We start from the raw sequence: 24,723 nt of genomic DNA, 5'->3' as shown, positions 1-24,723 counted from the left end.
AGCAAATGGACTTACAGCCTAACACTAAAGATATAATCGTAATACAGGTTGTACTTTAAATACGTTCTATGTATCTTGGAAAATCAAACTGATGTGGGATTAGAAAAACGTTTTTTAATATAAGTGCATGATTTTCGAACGTTAAAAAAATAATTTCTATTCAATCAATGAAACTTTAGTATAATCAATATCTATGTAATATTTTTATAATAATTATATTCTATACCCAATTTCATACCAGATAAGGACATTTCTAACTAATTGTTGTACCTGTTTTGGGTCAATTGCAGCGTTTATACTAAAAATTATACATTTAAACATAATTTAACTTGATACTTATGCATTGTAATAATCTGATATAGTGATGCATCACTCCGATACAACGCTTGTGAAGAGTTCGTTGTCCTCATTTTAGATTTCGTAGTTTATAATAATATAGTCGAACGAATGGGCAAGGTTTTCGCATCCCGACTAAAATATTATATTTATGGTAACATTTTCCAAAAACCGTTCACAAATGCTTGTTGCGCTATTTCAAATGAATTGGAAGAAAAGAGATCGTTTTTCGGGTATGTAAAAAGTGTTGCTTAATTTTCAAATCGAATTCAAAAATTATCAAAATTTGCATTTTTTAATTTCGTACGATCAAGTTTTTTTCATCAAAACAGAATACATTGGCAGTTTAAAATAATTTAGTATCATTGTATTAATTATACGTTTACAATGTTTACATACTTAATTCATTAAAATAATTACCTAAATTAAGACTAATCAAACTTTAATTTTTAAACTATAGTTGTGTAAATGATATTATATCATTGTATAGGTACAAAAAACTATTCTGAGCGGAGACCTGAGACGGTTTGTCAGTCTAGGATATTTTATAGTTTTATACTATATTAATTATATTGCTATTATTTAAAAAAAAAAATAGGTAGGTAGGTACCTACTTATAAAAAAAAAATTCTCAAAAAAATCGAAAATTTCAGTGGTCTATAAATAACTCAAAAAAAGTCGAAAATTTTTGAAAATTCAACTATATATAGATATCACTAACATTAACATTTGGTGAAAATTTCAAGTATTTACAGTAATTAGTTTTTGAATTACAACCATATAAATATATCGGTTTGGTCGAAAACTGGTTTTGCGTAAAAATTCCCCTTTTTTTTTGTTTTTCTCTATTTTTTTGAAAACTGTTGGAAAATGTTTACTTTTGACTTCTATAATGCACCAAGGATATTTACTTTTACATCGGAAACCACCCCCAAAGTTTGAAATTGAAGCATTATTTCGACTAGTTATGCTGTACACAGACACAAAAAAAAAAAACACACATCATTGTAAAATCAATACATTCATCACTTCGTTCAGAATCAAAAATGTACCTATATGTATTTTTAATATTTTCCAACTGTTATTTTATTAACTTATGATGCCTTGTATTAAATTTTAAATTTTTTTGACCCAATGAATAAAATGTTATTGACATTTATAGAATAATAAAACTAAAAAAAATGGAAATTTTCAAATGTCTATAAATAACTTAATTAAGTATAGGAATTAACAAAATAAATATTTGGTGTAAATTTCAAGTTTCTACAATTAATCGTTTTCAAATAACAACAAAATAAGAACATCGGTACAAATGAAATTAAGTGAATATCCAATGTTATAATTCAAATGTTTAAAAAAAGTTAATTTGACTTTCCAGTAGACATTTTTTATTTGATATAAGTAGAAAAAATCTTGAAGAATCTTGTATAGAATTTTCATACCTTAGATTTAAAAAGTTAAATTTTTATGAATTTCTAACTCAAAGTAAATTTAAAATTTTTGTGATTTTTGTGATTTTTACGTATTTTGTCAAAATTTGAACTTTATGTGCTTATTAGAAACAATTGTGATAATGTATTTTAAATGTTTTTTAACTACCACTGTGACAATATATTAAGAGCCTTGTATTACATTTTGAAGCATTTTATTTTATTGTCATTTATAAAAAAAAAAAACTAAAAAGATCGACAATTTCAAATGTCTATAAATAACTTAAAAAGATTTGAAACATATTGAAAATTTTATCACTTATAGAAAATGTCAGTATAAATATTTCATGGAAAATTCATGAGTCTACAGCAATTTGTTTTAGAGTTACACCAATATCATCAAAATTACATTTTCTCAAAAATTGATATTGCCTAAAAATTCCCGTTTTTCATTAATTTTTGCACCAACTAGATTCACTTCTAACCGGAAAAGCTACTAAGATTAAAAAAACAAAGCATTATTTCGACAACTTATCGTGTACACAAACACACAAAAAACACACACATGACATTGTAAAATTAATACATTCATTACTCCGCTCAGAATCTAAAATAAAGTATTAATATTGTAAGTTATTAAAACTGTTTGAGGTCGCTTAAAGTTTGGTACCAAACGTTACCAAACGGATCTCTATAGACATTAGTTGGTAAACCCTGTTATATAAGTACGTTATATTTATAAACACGAAGAAAATTCTACCATATTCAATATTTTTATAGATACATCCATTCTCAGTTGCACCATTTTATTTTAATACATTTTAATTTATTTTTTAATACCTATTTCTAACATGTTTATACTGAATGATTATTTTAACAGTTTACACTGATCACTATCTTAAAAAGTAGGTAAGTAATTACAATTTGGAAAATTTTTATCACATAGATAATATTAATAGTTATTGCATTTTCCGTTACTCTTTAGCATAATATGCATATGCAATTTAAAACTAAAGAAAGCTGTTTGCTGCATATGGAAAAAATGTTTCGGTAAAAACTAAAGAGATGGTCATTGCCTTTTAATTTATAAATTATACAGATATCAAAACGTTGGAAGACCTTTTCAAATAAAAAACATATTAATATTAAATATATACATGCCGAAATATTCCTAAAATTATTATTATTATTTTATGTAAAATATAACAAAAACCATTATAAATACTCATAAAAAATCGAATTTATCATATAGGTATTTTAACTCTACAGGGTCTGGATGATACTATGAAATGGACTTTTTCATTGTTTCACTAAATTTAGGTCAACAAGTTACCACTGATGAATAAGTATTGTAACTACTTACCTACTGACTAGTAAAACCGTTTTAAAAAAATCAAACAGGATAACATTTCATAAAGCAACTATTAAAACTTAAAGAATTGTGCAGATCAATCAAAATTTCCTTAAAAAAGAATGAATAAACCCATAAAAAATCTATACGTAAAAAAACCAAGTTATAGACACTTTTAAAAATAATAGTAATATTTACAATCCACACTGTAGACAAGTCTACTTTTTCATGTAGTCCAGTAATTAGTACCTTACTTCACAACGTAAAAACATGATTAAAATACTTGACATTTTGTTAAAAATAATTTCTAATAGAAAGTGCATTCTCTTATGATATCATTTAACCTACCAAATATATTCAGTGATATAATCTTTCGAATATAATACATTTTTAATGTATTTTTTAAATATAATAAACGATCATTCTTTAAAAAAAATTGTTGGAATATTAGGGAATCAAATAATTAAAATTTAACATTACATTTAAAGTATATTTATAATTCTACAACTTAAGTGTTTAAAAAAAAGTCTTTATGCACTATATTAATGGTAATATTTTATGCGTTGGCATTTTGTTGAGCAGTAATCACATGTTCATTCATAATCAATTGATACTCCTGAAATCGTTGTGTCATTCTTTCAGAAGCTTTAAGAAATTTGCTTGTACAGTTTTCAGCGCACCTTACCTAAAATACAACATTATTATTGAATTTATTAAACACATTTTATAGATAAAGTTCAATGCATAAATCTATATATCATATTATATTAGTATAATAATAAAAACATCATTATTTAAAAGAACTTAAACTTACTTCTTCACTTTTAAGATCACCTACTGTAAAATCTGTTGCACAATCCATAAAACATAACTCTGTTAATTTATTATATGACTTAAATATTTCTTTGACCTGCAAAGAATGATAACATTAAAAAAATTATTATGTTTCTAATATAATTTTATTATAAAGATTAAAATTAAAACAATATAGGTATCTTTATGCTTTTAGTAACACAATAGTAGTATTCAACATAAATCAATGAATCTTCTTGTAATTATTTAGTAAGTATATGCTAGTGTTACTAGATGTCCCACATTAGGGGTGTTATTCCACATTTTAAATCTGCATCCCACTTTTCAAATAGTTTTGCTTTTATTCCACGAAAATTAAATATTTAATTTTTACACACGTTTTTACCATTTAAGGTGTAAGTTATAAAATGTACAGTCATAAGTCTCAAATATGTAATGTGTATCATACAAAGGTGCCTTTGCAGTGGCAACCAAATGTTTTCCATGAACCAGTACAGTTATAATAAAAATCCCCAAAATATATTGTTTACATATTTGACACTGCTAACACCCTAACGTTTGGAGGCATTTAAAGATTCAGAAGAGTAGTTATGCATTTATAGTGTTAACTCCATGGTGGGCCCCGAGACCTGCATGGAATCAGTGTAATTGCACTACTTGATACCCTACGTGGGAACCACTATGTATTTGTACGCCTGAACACAGTACTGGTAGAAAACATTTTTTTCACAGTGAATACAATAAAAATATAGCTTATGAGTAACTTACATACATACATTTTAGCAAAGTATTTAGAAAAATGTTTAAAAACTTTACCTATTTACAATATAAATTAAAATTTGAGAAAAAGTAGAATAATTATTAATTAAAGTGTGTTATAATCATAAAATTAATTATTATATTTATATAAAACAAAATATCAATATCAGAAATATATTTTTATTAGGTACCTATCTCTAATATAATACTATATCTTCAAAAATACAATAGACGGGCATTGTACTTAGGATAGGTACTTAAAACTAAATAATTGATAACTAAAATGAAAACATTGATTTAAATGGTAAACATTAAAAAGATGATCAATTAAATATAAATATTATAAAACTTACACTGGCCAGTTGAGAAGCGTCAAAATCCATGTTAATGTCAGTCACATTTGCATTTGTGTTTTCCATTATAATGTTAAATGTCTGTTGACGGTTATTATAAATTAAAGTATTTTCTGTGCTATTATAGAAATTAATGAGTCAAGATAAATTGCAACAAGATTGTGGAATATCTTTGAAAATTGATTGTTTTAAATTCTATGATGTATTATAAATTTTATAATTTATTAAGACCATAAAGTACTATCACAGTTTCATAATCACACATTCATACTATCACAGAATAGATTAATAACGTTTTACTGCACTATTTCACCATAGAATATTCTATGATTGCACCATGAATGACCAATGGCTCTGGTACAGTAAAGTTCACTGATAATCGTACTAGTGCGGGCTGGTGCAACTGTGCAAGTGAAGATGAAACATAAAATCTATTTAAAATATAAACATTATAAACTATTATACTCATCACTGGTATATATTATATAAAGACGAAAAAATATTTAATGGGTACGAACTTCAGGAGCACGTGCGATTATCAATGCACTAAGTGCATACAACTGGCGTAGTGCATTGAGTTGAAACATAAAAAACTTCACTCAGTGCACATTAATCTCGCCGATGGACATAACAATAAAAATATGCACTGGCACAGTCAGTGCATTGTGGTGGAAACGGCTATTATCATAGAGCCCTGAAGATTTGAGATCTAATCTAATAATAATATTATCTCGTCTTAATCTTTATGTCTTATTCTCATTATAGACACTAGACAGACCACACCAGTCCGGAAGGGACGAAGGGTTACATAGTTCGACGATAAAGGTCTATGAATTTAATTTGAATTAGGTAGAAAATATAACTTGTTAGAAAGATCTTGGTTTTTTTCTTATTATTCACTGATATGGAGTTTACCACAATAATGAGCATTAATTATATTAATAAATTTGAATTTTTAACTGCATATTGGCAATATGCAATTACGCGAATCAGCTAATCCAGGAAAAAAGTAAAATGTATTTTACAAAAAAAATCAATAAAAAAAAAATAAGTTGTTGATAATGGCAATAAAACCAATTTTAAAAATGTTAAAAATATTTGACAATAAAATATGATATAAATATGTTAAAATTAATTACGACCGGATCAACTTTAAAATGATAATTTGTCGTTTTTTACCTGTTAAATATTGCACTATTTATTTTCTCTGGACGATGGCAGAACATATACTAACATTTAAAATTACTCATAAATCATAATAATTGTGTATCTGAGTATATTTTGATCACAGATATAATATCAATATGTTAACTGTATGTGGGTATGACATAATATCAATCGATAAATTTATTTTTACTACATATCCAAGTGTTTATCCAAAATTGTTAAGACTTATTTCAAACTAAATTCATAGACAGTCTTTTCATCCAAATTTAAATACTTTTTCGATTATAACTTAAACAAAGTTATGTTAAATGTGCTAATATGTTAAATCTGGAAACATCATATACTTTTAACTATACAAAAATTCATATAAAATTTATTAATGAGGATGAACCAAATAAATATTCAGTTTAGGGGGATATATAATATATATGGAGAAATACATATCAATAATAATCTTTAAGTATTATATCCCAATTTTTTAAATTCAGTTAAAGACTTAAGCAATAGTATAATGTAATTAAAAATGAAGAAATAGTTTATTTATGATAGTATAACATTATAAACATTATTAATATTAAATTTATTTTATTTTATTTCTTTAACTACAATAATAAAATACTATTAAAATTCATAACATTGAAATTGATACATTAAAAAATGGGTTGCATTAACATTTATTTGAATTAATATATCCTCAAACATTAAACAGTCTCTTAAACATGAATGTGTGACCTATAAATATTGGTTCAATAAATTTATCAAAATGTTGTGCAACCCAGCACAAATAAAGTAATATAAATAATACATATTATATTATAATTTGCTAGATGACATTTATTTATTTTTTAATGAAGAAAATTGTATGTTTGGAATTAAAAATAACATTAATAAATATTATATCTTTAAATCATTATTTAAAAATAAAAATGTAATTACAATTTTGATGCAGATCTACCAGTTATTATCCCATTTGTTATTCCAATCATCTTGAATTGGTTGATATTTCTCAGTTGTTTGATCTGAGGATGAGTTTGCTTGAGTATTATTAACATCCCAAGATGTCCAGCTATTTTTACGCTGAATGTTTCTGTTACAAATAAATACACATTTTGCATATAGTTATATTATATATTTATATGAATAAAGGTGAAATGTGTTATCCTTGATGTCTTTATAGCTAACATTGACAATTGAGATGAATGTCATTGCTTTATGTGTATTGAGTATATAATTTAAAAGATGTATATTGAAAAGAAACTATACATCTAATTTCTACTAATCAATAGAAATAAAATAAAAATTTTAAGGATATGAAAATTTTGTTGAAGTAAAACTATTTATACACATTATACATATTTTATAATAAAATGCTTAAATACAAGTAAATAATAATTTAAAATAATAGTCTGGAAATTAATTTGATGTTGCTATTTTCTATACTTTTAGGGCAAATTTAAAGTGCTCATTTCAAGATTTATTAAGTTATATTATAGTTATGATAGCTCTTGTAGCTTTGTGCATAATAGTATTTCATGTCAGCAAAATGTTTGGAAATACCAACTTTGCCCCGACAGCCATTATGTTTAGAACATTATCAGTTTTTAAGTTGGATTAATAACAATCAGTGGCGGTGTGAACTATTTATCATATGGAACAACTACCTTAAATAAGTACTATCCAGCAATTTGTTCAGTCTAACACTTTACTTTTAATACATTTTAAACACAGGTCATATGTGACTCTACAAGTATACATTTTAAACTAGTCTCACATACTAGGTCTTTTGGACAGAAGTAATTGGGATATACACCTCCACTTTAGTATGAGACGGTCGTTGAATACAATTAATAGATTTTTCAATGAATTATGTTCATTTTATACTACCAACATCTTTTACAAACATAACTTGCTTTAAAATCTATTGTATTGACACAGATAATGTTCTTGTCTATATATCTGTAATGATTCCATTGAATCATATCTAATATTAGTAAAAAAAAAACTAAAAAAGTTGTGTTTATAATATGTACATAAACTATATGGGTGTGGTGTTCTCTTAAATAATATATACTCTGTTGCAAGAGAGAGTTATCTCCATGCAACACCCTGGAATAACCATAGGGGCACCAGTTTTGCAGAATCAACATCTTCTCTCATGAAATCAAGTATACTAAATTCTTATCATGCTGTATCTTAATTGAAACAGAACAAGTTTGACATTTCGAGTTTATTTTGATTGTAGTTTAGTGTAATGATAGTTTCAACATTTGACATAAGAAGAATCTACTTTGAACATTATTTGATACTTAGTGCATGTAAATAAATAAAATAATTAATATTCATACTTTTGATTTCCAGATGAACCATCAGAAATTAAAGATGAGTTCTCAGTGGAATGTGCTACAAAATTAGTTGAATGTGATTTTGGCGGTGTAGGAATATTACTGCCAGTAATATTTTGCCATTCTTTACGGCCTAGCTCGTTTACCTAAATTATGAATTAAATTACAATAAGGAAATACAAAATTAAAAAAATTATTAAATCCTAATTTGAAATTGTAATAAAAATAATACTTTACCTTTGTAGACATAGAAGAAAATTGAGTGGATACGTCATCAATTAATGTACCTTCTTTTATCTAACAATACAGATACAAACAAGCATAACATAAATCATAAAACAGAATATATACTACGACTAATAATTGAATTATATAATAATAATAATAATAATAATAATAATAATAACACAAAAAACACTCATAAAATATATAATACACAATATTAACTAGTGCCATATAATTATAAAATATGTTCTATAATAATATCTAATAAAAATATTCTTTGTATTTTAAAATACAATCAGATGAAAATAAAATGGATAAAAATGCATACTAAAGAAACAATAGCATGCAACTTACCTTTGAGCTTATGTCAGTGGTTATATCTGATACCTTTTGAGTGGCTAGGCCGCCTATTTTAATGGCACTTTGTGTGGCTTGAGAGGCTAGTTTTGATGCAGATGAGGAAAATAAAGACCACCCCTGCAATAATGATTTTTTTTTTGAACTTCATAGATAAAATATTATTAATTATTAAAAAGAATAAAAACTATCACATTGACACTTCTAACATATTATTCACTTAAAACAAATTGATTGAATCCCTTACCAAAAATATAAGACAATTACCAATATTATTAACATAAGAAAATCAGAATTATTCAATTATTGTTATTATTTAATGAAAATAATGGTAAATAGTTGTTGTATAGTAGTTTTTAATATATAGATAAGAAGTGTGGCATGTTGATTAGTTATATGAGTCATGACATTATAGCTTTTAATTCTAAATTTGATTAATACACTAAATTTTGACCGTAAAAATATAATTAAAACATTAATATTTGTAAAAACTTTCTATGGAAAATGATACATTTTAAAGTGGTGTATATAACTTACACTAGAAAATGACGAAACTGCAGAATCAAGAAGATCTTGAGATTGACTTCTAGGAGGCTGTTCAACTGTATTACCAAATCCAGAATAACGCCCGCCTTGGTTTGGAGGGACATTACTGAGTGAGAAAATCATAAAAACTTTATTATGTAAAAAAAAAAAAAAATATGGCAATAAACAGAGAATATTTTATTTGTCATACATATACATATAATAATACTTGTCATTTATTGTTTTAGGGCATTTATAGAAAGCAATTAAACATACAGTCCCTTACCTAGGTTTTGTCATGTTTTCATATTGTTTTCTAGCAAAAAATGCTTCTTTCTCATCTTTAATATTTGGACTGATAACATCATTTTGATAGCCAGAATTCAATTCATTATAATTAGTTGATGGTTCATTAAAATCATACTTATGTGATTGGTTACCCTTCCTAACAAAAATAAGAATATATTGAGTATTACCTATGTACCATTATAAGTTATAGTTCACCAAATTGTAATTACATTTTCATATGATCTACATTATAATCTTTAGCTGATGATGTAGTAGGGCTCCATTGTTCCCCTTTAGCTAAATTTAAAATCTAAAAAGAAGAACAATATTAATTAATGATAAATGTACAATAAATCAAATACCTAATGAATACTATTAACCTTATCTCGATACAGTGCTGCAGCTTTTGTATTATATTTTTGTTCAATAGTCATTGAATCACTCCAATCAGGCTGAGATTTGAAAAATTCTATAGCATTTCTATTTCCTCCGACCTAAATAGTAAAAGTAATGTTTTTTAGTACTTATGTTTTAATTTAGATAAATGTATGCTTACAATGGACATACTATAACTATCTTATTCAAATATTGTTAAAATATACATACCCTCATTTTTTCCAATTCCAAATCCTTCCAAGAATCCATGGTGATGGATCTGACAAATGACAAATGAACCCCAAGACCTCTGTGTTTTCCTGAACACATCAAACAAATCCATATACCATATGATACAGAAGCCCATTGTGGATTATGAGAACCACACTCAAAACATTTCTACAAAAAATTTAAATTAATAAATTTATATTAATAACTAATTAATGTAGTTCTTACCGAATTATCCTGTTGGGTCATAAGTTCTTGAAGAATTCTTGGAGTTTTGTTTGTTAAATGTTTCATACTCATGGTTAAGAGAAAAAATGTTTACAAAATATTCAACAAGATATACTAACAGTTGAAGGGAAAACAGAAATTAAAAAGACGGCATATTGCAGATAAAGTTTATGAATCTTATTTACACTTGTATAACATAACTATCATACAAGATAACATAATACTTAAATCTGTAAAACTCAAGTAAGCTAGTTGTGGGTGAACGATACGAACTTGTGAATGCTTCTTACCAATAACTTCTTATCGTTTATTTTGGTGTTTTTCCTTATACATTTCCGGCATAACAACCACCGTCCGTAATCCTAAGTTTTAACAATAGAATACAATATAATGATACTTAAAAGTTAAGGCATTCGCCAGTCGCCACTAGTGGTTACTGGTTAGCTGACTGTTAAATGTTGATGCATGAATGCATGTCGCATGATGAATATTTCTACTTGACAGATTCTTGATATTATGTTTATGACGTGTCGCCTTTCTTTTCCACTATCACGTCTGTAATCAGTTTGTTATCACAGTTATTATAGTAAGTTCTTGAGGTCGTCAATGATCACCGAGGAGGGGGTAGCTATTATCAGCAACGGACACTGCCATGGCGGAAAACAGGTGTTCAGTGTTTACATTACATATTATTATATCTGCGTAATGGTAAATCGCAATCGCTGAATCGCTCCATCCGTCTGTTGTAGTCTGAAGTTAGTAAGTTACTAGTCTGTCTCTATTTTTCTCTGCTGTCTTTACTTATCTTTATAGTCGTTGCAATTTGCGGTACCTATGTGGTATGTTTACCAAAATTATCATGATAATTGTTGTTGTTTAATGTTCACATCCGTTCTATTTATTTTTCGCCGCGAGTCAAATATTAGGGCCGATGTCCGATAGCCATCAAACGTTGTCCTCACCGCCTACACCTATCCACCGTATCAAACTTTTCTTGCTGGTTCAAAGAATTTTACACCAGGACAACACGAATAGTCGAGTATCGATACGGTAACTACTGTTTAACACATAGTGGTGGCGACTGCGCTAACAAAACGACACTTCATGTTTTTATTGTCGATGTTCGATCTTCATTGAATCGTGTGTGCATGTGTTTCGTCGTCGTTCCGCCCGCAGCTTTCGAGAATGCTGATGGAATGAGGTAACCATTGCTGAGGTAGCTAGTGTTGCCCCCGCGATCTCGTCAATTCGTACATCTGGCACCCGTCACTCCATTATTACCGGTCCAACATGGATCCCAGGGTGCAGCCTTCCGGCAAGTATTTCCCGGGTAAGTGTTAAAAGATATGATGTATGATGTAAATACATTGTTTGCTCTTAGTTAATGGTAGACACCAAATGTTCAGCAGAGTTTAGGGGTAAATCATAGGTGGTGATATTCTTTTATTTGTGATGTTAATTTAAGTTTATGTCAGGTTGCATGAAAAATTTATAAATTAAATGGTTAAATAAAATTTAATGAACCAATCATAGGATACTAAATCATGCGTTAGGGCCTATATGCTCACTTTTGATAGGTTAAATGTTAAGTGATTGTTTATGCAAATGCGACTCGGCATGATTGTTTAATTATACCTGTTATAAAACTAATGTGTAATTTACTGTTAGTGTTAATAACCAAAAATATGAATTGCCCACATGCTACTTATCAATAAATTGATGATATAATTTAATCCATGCACTAAATTACAAAGTTTCCTAGGTATCATGTTATTGATCAATATTAAATAGATAGATATATAATTATCATGTTTTATTCATAATCATATGAATAGTTCTTTGACTTACAAACCTGCATTTTATAAACATAAATATTCGTATTTTGTTTAAAATACAATTATAATAGGTTCTATAAAATTATTAGTAAAAAAAAATATTGATGTACCCACATGCATAAAGTATGGTATAGCATAAACTTTTACTTAAGTGTACCTTAAAAGCTATCACTTTGAAAAAAAATGTTTAATCAAAATAAGTATCTAAATATTTATCTCAACATTTTCTACACTTATGTTGGTACAATTTTTCTCTAATATTATAGTTATTTATTATTCATAACATTTTACCATAAAAATTATTTTAAACGGAACACAACTATAAACAAAAATATTATAGGTAGTGTTATTATTATAAGTTGATATTTAATTATCTTATTCACAGTAATTGGACAGTTCACTCACATATAACTCTTTGCTCTAGACACATTGACACATGTGATACTAAATTTATGGACTTCATTAATAGCATATTATTCTTATAGTTTATTAGTATAAATTAAAATGAGCAAATACATTTCAGGATGGTACTTTTTTAAATAATTATTTATTTCATTAAACATATTTATAACTTAAATCAAATTTACATTACCTTATTAAAAATATGTGTTCAACTTGCATACAAGGTTAAATATTTAACAAAGCTCCTAACAACCGTATTGCTTAAACACAACTAGCATCATGATTAACTATTGTAAAATTGAATGAATATTATATTGTGTTCAAATGGGTTTCTTTCTCAATCATATAATAATTCCTAATTACTTAATGTGCTTTATTATGTATTTACAGATTATTTTATCATATAAAATATAATATAAGGCTTTTATTAAAAAAATATATTTTCAGTAAATACACTGTTCAATCAATTAAATAAAATCTACATTAACAAAATTCTTTAATAATGCTGTACCTATGTATTTTTTTCCCGTGTTTCTTATATTGTGATGTAGGATATAATTATAATACAAATGTAGGTGACTACTTTTAACTCTGAAAGTGTACAAGTCTTTATAAATAAATATAGCAATTCATTGACAATCATTTTATTAAATTCTTTATTTGTTAATATTTTAGTTGCAATGGCTGATAATGAAGAACCATATCCAAGTCTTTCTGATTACCATGACTATGAGCCAAATTTAGAATTTGATGATACTGAACTTCAAAGTCCAACTGCAGATATTGGTAAATTTTATTTATTGTATAAGCTCTCTAGTGATTTCTAATAATTCAAATTATTTTAAAACTAGGGATTTTATTATTTTTATAAAAATTGTATTACTATTATTATTATTATTTTTAACAGATTTGGAGAAAAGTTTAGCTAATGTAAATGGGACTGTTGGAACATTAGATTACATGGAATCGCCTGTTTCTGATGGTACTATTGAAGAAAATTTTGAAGAAGAACTAGTAAATGCTCCTCAAGTTGAAGGCTTAACGTCTATACATAATACAGCAACAGGGAATTTGTTAGATGAGTTGGAAGCAGATGATGTATGTTTGATTATAATTTATAATTATAATTATATTTATATATTAAATTTTTATTTGTAATAAGTTGTATTTAATTAATTAACCATACATTAATATTTAATTACCGAATTTGATTTGTTTTTTTTTAGTCTAAAGAAGAAGAAGACTTTAGCGATGTTGCTGAATGTGGTGTTGTTGATGTAGTTGGTGATGATGCAGTTGGCCGTAAAATTATTGTCGTCTCAGCTTGCAAACTACCCAGCAATAAAGAAGTTGATCATCCAAGACTTCTCAGGTATAATATTTTTATTAGATTTAATGAAAGCTCTTAATAAATCAAATTAATATATTATGTGCTATTAAACATACTTTAAATACTAGTTAGACATTATTCGTTTAATTATTAACTATTTATTTTTATTGATTAATAATAGGTATTTAATGTACACTTTGGACAAATTTGTAGAACAAGACTACAGCTTGGTCTATTTTCATTATGGGCTGACAAGTAAAAATAAGCCTACACTATCATGGTTATGGCAAGCATACCGAGCATTTGATAGAAAGTATAAAAAAAACTTAAAGGCTCTGTATCTAGTACATCCAACTGGTTTTATCAAAGTTGTTTGGCAACTTTTTAGAGCTGTAATTAGGTGAGTTTTAAGAAAGTAATTTGTGTCTATTAAACTAAAAATAACAAGGATCTATTTAATTTTTAGTGCGAAGTTTGGCCGAAAAATTATGTATGTTAACCATTTACAAGAATTGAAACTTTTCATGGATTTGGATCAATTGATTATTCCAGCACCAGTTTTAGAGTAATTATTTTTAACAAAAAATATTGTTATCCTATTAAACGTTTATTTTTCAGTCATGATGAACAATTAATGAAAAAATTAAATAAAAGAAAAGTTTCACCAGTTGAACAGGAAACTGAACAAAAATCTGAACCATTACCAACTCAACAATTTGGCGTTTCTTTGCAGTTCATAAAAGCAAACAATGATGGAGAAATAATTCCTCCATTAGTACGCAAGTGTGTTGAGTACCTAAGTCTACCAGATGGTAATTTCAAAAAAAAATGTATAAAATAAATATTGGCTTAGATATTAATATTATATTTCTTTATTATGCAGCCTTAGAAACTGAAGGATTATTCAGAAGATCTGCAAACATCAATCATTTAAGAGATTTACAGAATCGTATCAATTTAGGAGAACCTGTGGACTTTGGGAATGATGTGCATCTTGCAGCTGTTTTGTTGAAAACTTTTTTGCGAGAACTTGAAGAACCTTTAATGACATTTGATTTGTTTGATGAGATTACACAATTTCAAAGTAAGATCTTATTATTATCAAATTGATAAAATTTTGAGTTTTATTTTTATTCTATAAAGATTTTTCATAAATAAAATATACTTTTAATTATTAGCACTTCCAAAAGATGAACGTCCTAGGCAAGTGAAAATTTTGATATTGGAGAAACTACCTCTTGATAATTACCATTTACTCAAATACCTTATTCAATTTTTATCAAAAGTAAGTGTTTCCTATTGTTTATCTACCCATATATATACATATGCTTTAATTACTCATATAATTTTTTTTATGCATAAAATATATTATACAAAATTTATTTATGCCAAGAAGTCACAACAGATTTGAAACAAGTGTATTGTTTAAATATTTACCTCAGAACATAAAAAAAAATCAGGAAACATAAAAAAGTTGCACCTGTTTTCAATCCATAAATTATATATTCAAAAAATTCATTGAGTTTAATTCTTGGGTTTTGTTTTAGGTAATGGATAGATGTGACCTGAATAAAATGACTTCGTCTAATTTAGCAGTTGTATTTGGTCCAAATTTAGTACGCAGTCCAAATAGTCAGTTATCTTTAGCTGCGATTGGCCCTATTAATGCTTTTACTGATTTTGTACTTGTCAATCATGACCAAATATTCATTATTTGATGACAGTATAATTTATAAACATAGTATTCTGAATGTATTATTTTGTGACATGGTTTATTTAACATTCCAAAACTTATAACTATATATTGTTAAAATTGTATGATAGAAACTCATTTAATTCACTAATTTACTTACCTAAGAGTATTTTCGTTAATATTTATTTCTATTAGTTAAATTGGGGTTTTTTCTAAACTTACAATCTAAAAAATATTAAGTATTACCATGAAAATAATTAAGATTCCATAAATATAGTATTTGGAAGGTTTATAATATAAACTTTAAATCATTTTAAGTATTAATAATAATTAAATAGTAGATACTACTATGTAATATTGAACAATAAGCATTTAATGAAATAATTTCTGTTATAATATTTTATGTTGAAGTAGTATGTTTATATAATTTTCTCAATTAATCTACCATAAAAATAGAAATTCTTCTAATTTTTATCATAATATTTTCTATAGATCTTATGGTTAACGCTCATGTTTAAAGTTTGTTCTACAACATACCATTTTTTTTATTTACCATAAGCAATAATCTTAATTATTTGTTAACATTATATATATATAAGCATTTTATTTTTTTTATTTTAATACTTTATGGAAAATCATCATTTTTTCTGGTTTAATTATGTTATTATTTATCATTTTTTGTACTTTATGTGTACTGCATAGTTAACAAGGTTGTTAATGAATAGTTAGGTTCACATAATTGATAAATTTATCTTGCATACATCACTGCACTAGGTAATGGGTACACAGTTTTTTTATTATAAACATTGTGTATGCATATCAAATTGATGTACTCTTAGGCAAAAATGATTTTAGTATATGTATTTAATATTAATATATTAGTTGTAAAGCAGCTGCTTAAACATTTTTCAAAAATAGTCTGTGATCTAAGTGTAGATGGTGATGATATGTCATCACAACAATTATTTTGTCATTTCTATATGAACTTTATTTAATAATTCTAACCTTTCGTCAACAATTTTCATGTAATCAAATTTTTATACTAAATGTGACCTGATAAAACCTCAACAGAGTAAAATAGATTTGGTTTAATTATGATAGAACTCAATTATTTTTCTAGTGTTTTTTACATCAAAGTATTAAAATTGAAGGCTTCAAATTATTTTGAGTTAAGTTTTCTATATTATAATAAAATTATCCACCTCCACCATTATTTAAAAGTTTTTGGTCATAGAAAATAGTATTTATCATATTATACTAATATAAATATACTATTTTTATCTTTTTAATCCATATACATATTCATTATTACATTAACCAGATCACATATTTTTGATTAACAACATACATAGAATAATTGAAATTTTATTTGATTAATCAACACAATCTCTTATAATAAAATATGTGCTAATAATATTTATTGATAAACATAATAAATCTTAAAGAACTCTTTAAGATTTCCGGTTTCCTAAATCAGACTTTAAAAATTAAAATTAAAATTGTGTTTTAATTAATTTTTATTCCAGTGTTAATTAAATTAATGTAATAATTATTACATAATATAAGATTGCTTTTAACCAACTTTAGTTTAATGAACTCATTATCGGGAAATCATAAACTTATTTGTATACCAAAGATTTTGTGTATTATTATTATTTATTTTTTAATTTTTAGTTTATTTGAAAAATATTATTAAAATGTTACCTAATTTATGTACAGTCAAATAATGCATCTATATATTCTGGTCAAATAGTTCATAATTGAAACTTAGTGATATTTGTACATCATTGTTTTAACGATTTTAATCCTTAACAGGAGTTTTTGTACACAGTAAAGTATATCAATATTGTTGACACATATGTTGAGATGTATTGTTTTTTTACTACACCTTTCCTTTAATTATCCTCATTATACATTAGCGTATAATTATTTTTCATAAATAAGTAATAGCTAAAATAGTTGGATTATGTTTACATGACTATATCATTTCTTAATTATGGTCAATAATAGCTGAAAAGTTAATTAAATAAAAACAATTTTAATAAACAACATACTTGCAGTTAAACATTCAGTAAGTATATTTGTTCAATTTCCATCATACATATTTAACAATTCTACAATTATTAATTGTGCAGACATAATTTAAAGCATACACTCATCTATTAAAGCTAAAACTTAAAATTGTACTATAGTCTAGACACTTGTATATCACAGATTGCTTAATTTTTTTTATTTTATTAGGTATTTCAAAGTTATACCAATAGAAATTGATCTATTTTTTTTTATATTGATCAACATGGCTTTGCCAATCTATTCCATTGTAGGGTAATTTTGATTTGATGAATGGGGAAATCCATGTTATATACCATTTTTCACCAAAGACAGTTTCCAAATTTCGCATTAAGCCTAAATCATAATTTCTCTCTTGTTTTTCATGGCATACGAGACCTTTTCGTACCTTATCTAGGTGATAAATTAACAACAATGATGACATTGTTACAGCTATAAGATTCAACGTCAGTAAAACTACAAAAATTTGACCTACAGTTAAATGAAAGCCAGTTATAACTGATTGAAATGGCACTAAAACCATCAAGTCTGAAAATTTAATTGTAACTTGACAATATGTATAATAACCAATCAAAATTATCTCATAAAAACTGGCTGCAGATAAATACAGCAAAAACCATAAAAAGTATCGTCTATTATAATGACCAACACATGTCGTACTGAAAGTACAATGATGATCTCTTGTCAATATGCAGACATTGCATATATCACAGTGCCAACACCTTAGAGGAACATTGCATTGGCATACAGAACAGTACATAATATTGTCTGAAAAAGTATAATTTAATATTATTATTTAGAATTTACTTTTTTTATATATTAATATTGTATACCTTTCGATGTGTATTCCGACACAGTAAGTAATCGACCAATTACTGATGAATCAGCATACATCACAGCTAAAAAATTTGTCAGCAGGTTGAAAACCATAAACGTTAGTGGCAGCACATGAGTTAAATACCAAATTGACCCTGACGGTAGATGATACATACATGGTAATATATGAAAAACATCGACAAAATAGTATGCTGGTATTAAAACCAACAGAAACAAACACAATATTATTTCTGTAAAACTCTTTTTTCTAATAATTTTAAAAAATTTACAAAATTGATCTATAGTCACCATAATCATAAGTCTGTATCACAATAGTCTTTTTTACAACTTTTGCTAACTGGCTGTAGCATTACTTCTGTGAGTATTGTTATCATCCCTTTAAACTTTAATCATGTAAAACAGTCAATACATTATGTTAAATGGTTACTATGGTTACATCTGTACTACACACATATCTATATTATTATTATTTATTAGCAGAGGCACTGGTGAAGTGGTGTATGAATTTAATGATTGAGCATAATATCAATATATTTGATTTTAAATTGAAAATAGGTAAATGCAAATTTTATTAAAGACATTAAAATTGATTAATAGGTACTTAATGATTTGTTCATCATGTTTGAGAAGTTAGTTCAGCTAACCATTATTTAAGAATTTTATTGCAAAGGTATTTAGCCATTTAGGGGAAAAATATAGTTGATTTTTTAATAATAATTGAATAATATGATATACTAATATAAAATTTATTTTACATAAATTCTTCAAAAATAATAAACATGATAATATATTATGTAATTTTATAATTATTTTTTCATAATATTCATTTGTTTATATTCGATGTTAATATCTTAGCATAGTATTTAATATTACCTTACAACACTTTTTTCAAGAATTGTACGTTACCAAGCACTTTTTTAATGAGTTTATTTTGCATATTTTGAATTTTCATATATTTTGTATTTTATGCGCATAATTCACTAATATTTATTATTAAATTCATAAACTACTTTTGGCTAATTCCTACTAGCTATAATCAATAGCAATACAGCATCACTGGATGAGCAAATTCAATTATTGCTATATTTATTTTATGCTTAGTTTTACATTGGGGCGAATTGGCATATTGAAAAATCAGTTATTTTTTATCTCTGTGTGGAAAAAATTATTAATATTCCATGACAAATCATTTTTTTGTATGTAATTGTCAATAAATAGGTTTTATAAATACAGCTAAAAAACCTTGATAATACATTGGGTGTTTTTACTCTTATAATTTGTGTTTAATGCATTTATAGTGAAGAAAGCAAATATAGGTTAGAAAACAAAAGTTTGTAAGAAATGTTAAAATCGAGATAAAATTTAAATAATAACTTAATTTTTATTTCATTAATGTAGAGTAAGATCATTTTTTAAAAATCCCCTATATTTAAACAATAGTATTTAGCATATTTTAAAGTTTAGAAATATAAAATCTTAAAATATGTGGTAACTGTTCAACCAATTCTAATTCTGAGTATAACTAAAACAGTAAAATACTATTAAAATTTTATTTTTCAAACTCAATTTAAATACCTAATACTTAATAGGTAGCATGGGGAAAAAAATCAGAATATTTTATTTTCATTCACATTCCATAATTTGTAATAACTGAGTTCTATTGATAATAATATGTACATATAATAATATACATTAAATAAGAAATAATATAATTGATTATTAGATAAAAGTATGTAATTATTGAAGTACAGAGAAACCTCAATATTTTGAATCGGTTAGGGACAAAAAAACAATTCTAGCGATCAAGAATAAGAGTTATAGAAAAAACTATTTTGAACTTATTGAAATGTAGGGAGCAGAAATTTATATGAGTTATTGAAAACACGACTAACAGTATTTCGAGTTATTAAGATCATAGAATACAGATTAAGATTCCACTTTGTATGTTAGTACATTACAACACAAATAAAAAAACATCTTATATTCGACAATTTATTATCATTTTATTTTTCAAAAATACAAATTTAACATTGTTCATAAATTCAAAACATTTAATGTAAAAAATTCATAAAAAATACATCAACATATTGTAAAATATTATCAATTTTTATATAAGTAATAACATAATAATTGCCATATCCCAAAACTATAATAATAATAATAATATAATAATATATATTTTACATCAGGTTACTCAATATTGTACATTATGGCACAAAATTATTTAAACAAATTTTAGGTTATTTTATTTTATAATTAATATTAAAAATTTAACAACAATAATTAAACTTAAAAAAATTTCCAGTATAAAATCAGAATAATATTGGCATCACAGAGAGGTGGACGGAAACTTACGTTAAAAAATATTATGAAAATTACTACACTTGTATGGCAGTCTAACATGTATAACAAGTTGAGTAAATTATTAATTAAAAACAAATTTAATATATATACTTTATAACAAGACACAAAACTTCTCTATAAATAAATCTATATAGCTAAATAAATCTATATAGCTGTACCTAGTTTTAAACCATGATTGTTTCTATAAGTACAGTTAGATTTTTTTATAAAATTCATCCAATAAGCAATATTTTATTAAAAATTGTTATGCATTAAATGAGAAAAAGTTGAGGTTATATTAATTAAAAATAACATTTAACATGGATAAATTTGAGGTATGGTTGGCAATCATTGCAATAACATTTGTATTGTCATGACACAGGAGAAAGATTATAATATAATATGTACCTGTTAAATTGAGCTCAAAAATAATGGTATCTTTTTCTTTATTCTGATACATTCAAGCACCATGTTTCTTTCAGTACATCTTTTATTGTACTTGGTAACAGATTTCAATTATTAAGGTATATATGACTGACCATCAGGTTTACTATCTAATCTCCCTAGTTTACGTCCCATCTGGGTTCGTGTTTGAAATAATTCTCTGATAAGCGTCGCCTTTTCTCTTTCCAATGTTGATATTCTTTCACTTTTTTGTCCTAATTCCTAAAAAAACCAAATATTATAATAAAAAATTTTTAAATAAATATTTAATAAAAACCAACCTCAGTGAGTATATGGTTACGATGTTTTAATGTAGCCATTACTTGAGGATTTTGATGTAACATTGTTCCAGGATTATTTGATGAATGTACAGCTAAGTTCATATGCAATGGTAGACCACCCCATCTTTCACCACCATCTGTTAATGCAGACAAGTGTCTATTGACTTCCAAGACTCGAGCCCTTTGTAACTCAATACGCTCCTGTTGTGCTTCAGTCCATTGGTCCTGCTTTAATGATTATAAAAACAATTTTATGAAGTATCACGCAAAATAAAAGATAAAATATATCGATGATTTATAAGTGTTATGTTTAACTAACTGTATGTGAATTTGTTCGTCCAAGGTATTTCATTTTGTCTTGTACAGCAGATATTTGTTTATGGTACCAGTCTCTTGCCCTTTCCACCGCTTGAAGACCATGCATGAGGACTTCTTTTTCCTGTTCTATTTGCTTTATTCTTTTTAGCTGAATAGAAAAATAGAAGAAAAATAATATTTTATTTTAGCGGCTGAAATTCAACTAATAAATATAATTTTAATTAAATATAAACACCATATTATAATCAACACCACTTTGGAGAGTATGTCGTCTTGGTTCCCTTCGTCGTTGATTAATTCTTTTATATGTTTGTTCTCCTAGAAATAAATTAAAATTGTTAGGTTTTAATCTATTACCTATGGTTATGTAGCTACTTGAAATATAAGTTAGTTTGAATTTTCACAGATTTAACAAAGTACCTGATTGTTTTTCACTTCTAGAACTGCTCTGATCATTTAATAGCACTCCTAATTGCCAATTTTGCAAGGCTGTTCTAATCTCAGCCTTATCGATAATACGTTCACCAGAAGCAAGCTGTAAGCCTCGTTCTAAGCCTGCAGCAGTTCTGGGGGGTTTTGGTGGTCCAAAAAGTGATGATGATGTGGATTTTTGTGGTAACTGATGTACTTCCTTATTATTACGCTCTAAAGCTAGTTGTGGCATACTCAGAGTTCTTTGCTGAGTAGGTCGAATGGCAGCCATATTTCCATTTGTCCATTGAACATTAGGTTTAATGTCTATATCCAAAAGTGGAGCAGATGGAGGTCTTATAGAATCATTATCTCGACGACCATTTTCCATTTGATTTCGAAGTAGGCACATTTTTAAACCAGTACAAAAACGGTCAAAAGACAGTAGACCGTTCGGTGGTGTAACTTTTCGAAGACTATCTAACACACCTTTTGGCAAACCTTTTGTACCATCATCTTGCCATCGTGTCTCAATTTCTGCAATATGAAAATACATGAAAATTTTACACTTAAAAAAAAAACCAAATGGAAAAGAAATTTACCAGAAAATTTAACATATCCAGTCCTTTTATCGTCCAAAATATCGAACAGTGTTCTCATGGACAGAACAAACTTTGCTGGCAATCCGTCGGCAGCAGAATTTTTAATGTCTCCTACATGCGTCGGAGTCATTGCAATGTAATATGTGACAATCCTCTTGCTGTGAAAATAAATTTCTTAAAATTAATCAAAATACCTAAGTATCCAGACTTCAGAGTTACATAGTGCAGACAGTCAGCACACACACAATTATATAAAAATATAACACAACTATTTGGTATAATTGAGGATATCGTTGAGATCATAGAAAAAAATCAACTAGGCATGAGACATATGAACTCAGTTTAAAATTTATTATATTTAGGTATTAGGCATAATATTTATCCCGAGGATCATGAATCTAAGATGACATCGGACTACTGGCTAGCGGATTCAGTTCCCGTAGAATAAAACATAATATTATTAAGCATATCATCAGTTATACGGAAGTCGTGGTACCGGAGCCACTAAGCTAATCTAATGAAACATACTTACGTGTGCAGATCGTGTGGGCAGTGTCCGTGATGTACTCAGTATCGCGGCGACTGTTGGAAAACCACAATAATACTTAATTACAGTAGCTGAAGATGGACCGCCCGATCAAATTGTAATATACCTGTGACGATATTTACGTTTGGCAATATTTCTATAATAACAACGACAATATCGTGGCAGTGTCACACAGGTGGTGGCGGATCGCATCCGATATTCGTTGGCGTTGCCCTAAAAACGTACGCGGTCGTAGGTGACGGTGCGATGCGGCAACAGTCGTGGAGGAGTGCGTGCAATCGGCAGACGACATGGTCCTGCAGAGTACAGCCTCCGTAGAAAGTGCGAGGCAACCGCCGTCCGTATTGCACTATTGCAGCGGTGTGCAGCAGTAGGTGCAACAGCCTCGGTGCTCAGTACATTTAGTCGCGACGTCTTGTTGTCGGTTATCCGTTAGTCGTTACGTCGTACAAACGTCCGCTGTTAAGGACAAGGTACGGTCACCTAACCACCACCACCGACGCAGTGCCATCCGAGAGACGATTCTCACTTCTCGCCAATATCGGGACCAACCGACGAGAACCGAGGACCTGATTTTGCGTTAATCAACAGGTGCGCCGTCGACGCCGCCCACATTTTTCCCCGACATAGGTCCGGTGAAATCATCATACGTGAGTCGTGAGAATTATATTGTGGGAAACCAAGATGAATCGACGGCACTAGATCGCGCTCTCCAGACACCGCCGTGGGCACGTCCCGGGAACTGAGAAAGTGAGAACCGTAAATACTGTATACTAATAGGTAGCCAAGTAGATTTAACCCGCGGCAAGGTATCTGAGAATCTAAGATACCTA

At 27.3% G+C, this 24,723-nt stretch overlaps 5 protein-coding genes across 8 annotated transcripts; 1 reads left to right on the top strand and 4 right to left on the bottom strand.

Moving 5' to 3' along the window:
* Positions 1-3,586: 3,586 nt before the first annotated feature.
* LOC107173092 (mitochondrial import inner membrane translocase subunit Tim9-like) lies at positions 3,587-5,689 on the bottom strand. The gene is made up of 4 exons (XM_015523469.2): positions 5,561-5,689; positions 5,043-5,473; positions 3,932-4,027; positions 3,587-3,802 (listed from the first exon to the last, which is right to left on the bottom strand). Exons 2-4 carry the CDS (start codon positions 5,106-5,108, stop codon positions 3,674-3,676), a joined length of 291 nt encoding a protein of 96 aa, XP_015378955.1. The 5' UTR covers positions 5,109-5,473; positions 5,561-5,689; the 3' UTR covers positions 3,587-3,673.
* A 1,034-nt stretch (positions 5,690-6,723) lies between these two features.
* Positions 6,724-11,301, bottom strand: ArfGAP1 (ADP-ribosylation factor GTPase-activating protein 1). Of its 2 annotated transcripts, XM_015523441.2 has the most exons (10): positions 10,778-11,299; positions 10,553-10,720; positions 10,327-10,440; positions 10,177-10,256; positions 9,945-10,103; positions 9,671-9,785; positions 9,131-9,253; positions 8,789-8,848; positions 8,555-8,697; positions 6,724-7,296 (listed from the first exon to the last, which is right to left on the bottom strand). In XM_015523441.2, the coding sequence occupies exons 1-10, from the start codon at positions 10,847-10,849 to the stop codon at positions 7,161-7,163; spliced, it is 1,170 nt and encodes a 389-aa protein (XP_015378927.2). In that variant the 5' UTR covers positions 10,850-11,299; the 3' UTR covers positions 6,724-7,160. The 2 variants fall into 2 exon arrangements, with proteins under 2 accessions (XP_015378927.2, XP_015378929.2); XM_015523443.2 differs by lacking the exon at positions 8,789-8,848 and having other exon boundaries at positions 9,164-9,253; positions 10,778-11,301.
* Positions 11,302-11,484: 183 nt separating this feature from the next.
* Positions 11,485-17,896, top strand: RhoGAP68F (Rho GTPase activating protein at 68F). The gene is made up of 11 exons (XM_015523457.2): positions 11,485-11,827; positions 11,954-12,107; positions 13,690-13,800; positions 13,922-14,112; positions 14,241-14,386; positions 14,526-14,744; positions 14,811-14,909; positions 14,963-15,156; positions 15,228-15,428; positions 15,523-15,629; positions 15,892-17,896. The coding sequence occupies exons 2-11, from the start codon at positions 12,068-12,070 to the stop codon at positions 16,060-16,062; spliced, it is 1,479 nt and encodes a 492-aa protein (XP_015378943.1). The 5' UTR covers positions 11,485-11,827; positions 11,954-12,067; the 3' UTR covers positions 16,063-17,896.
* Positions 17,897-18,097: 201 nt separating this feature from the next.
* LOC107173108 (putative palmitoyltransferase ZDHHC24) lies at positions 18,098-19,311 on the bottom strand. The gene is made up of 2 exons (XM_015523496.2): positions 18,941-19,311; positions 18,098-18,875 (listed from the first exon to the last, which is right to left on the bottom strand). The coding sequence occupies exons 1-2, from the start codon at positions 19,239-19,241 to the stop codon at positions 18,310-18,312; spliced, it is 867 nt and encodes a 288-aa protein (XP_015378982.1). The 5' UTR covers positions 19,242-19,311; the 3' UTR covers positions 18,098-18,309.
* A 1,611-nt stretch (positions 19,312-20,922) lies between these two features.
* On the bottom strand, positions 20,923-24,423 carry LOC107173107 (suppressor APC domain-containing protein 2). 3 transcript variants are annotated; one of them, XM_015523494.2, is made up of 8 exons: positions 23,997-24,415; positions 23,876-23,925; positions 23,344-23,501; positions 22,751-23,278; positions 22,566-22,648; positions 22,332-22,478; positions 22,013-22,240; positions 20,923-21,953 (listed from the first exon to the last, which is right to left on the bottom strand). In XM_015523494.2, the coding sequence occupies exons 3-8, from the start codon at positions 23,471-23,473 to the stop codon at positions 21,807-21,809; spliced, it is 1,263 nt and encodes a 420-aa protein (XP_015378980.1). In that variant the 5' UTR covers positions 23,474-23,501; positions 23,876-23,925; positions 23,997-24,415; the 3' UTR covers positions 20,923-21,806. The 3 variants fall into 3 exon arrangements, with proteins under 3 accessions (XP_015378980.1, XP_015378981.1, XP_089075274.1); XM_015523495.2 differs by having other exon boundaries at positions 22,013-22,237; positions 23,876-24,423; XM_089219148.1 differs by having other exon boundaries at positions 23,876-24,414.
* Positions 24,424-24,723: the final 300 nt, after the last annotated feature.

Source organism: Diuraphis noxia, unplaced genomic scaffold, assembly GCF_037042655.1.
Source record: "Diuraphis noxia isolate RWA-SAM2 unplaced genomic scaffold, SU_Dnox_SAM2 contig0002, whole genome shotgun sequence".
NCBI classification, from domain to species: Eukaryota; Metazoa; Arthropoda; class Insecta; order Hemiptera; family Aphididae; genus Diuraphis; species Diuraphis noxia.
Note: the sequence above shows the minus strand (reverse complement) of the source record. Positions and strands in the feature narration are given on the sequence as shown.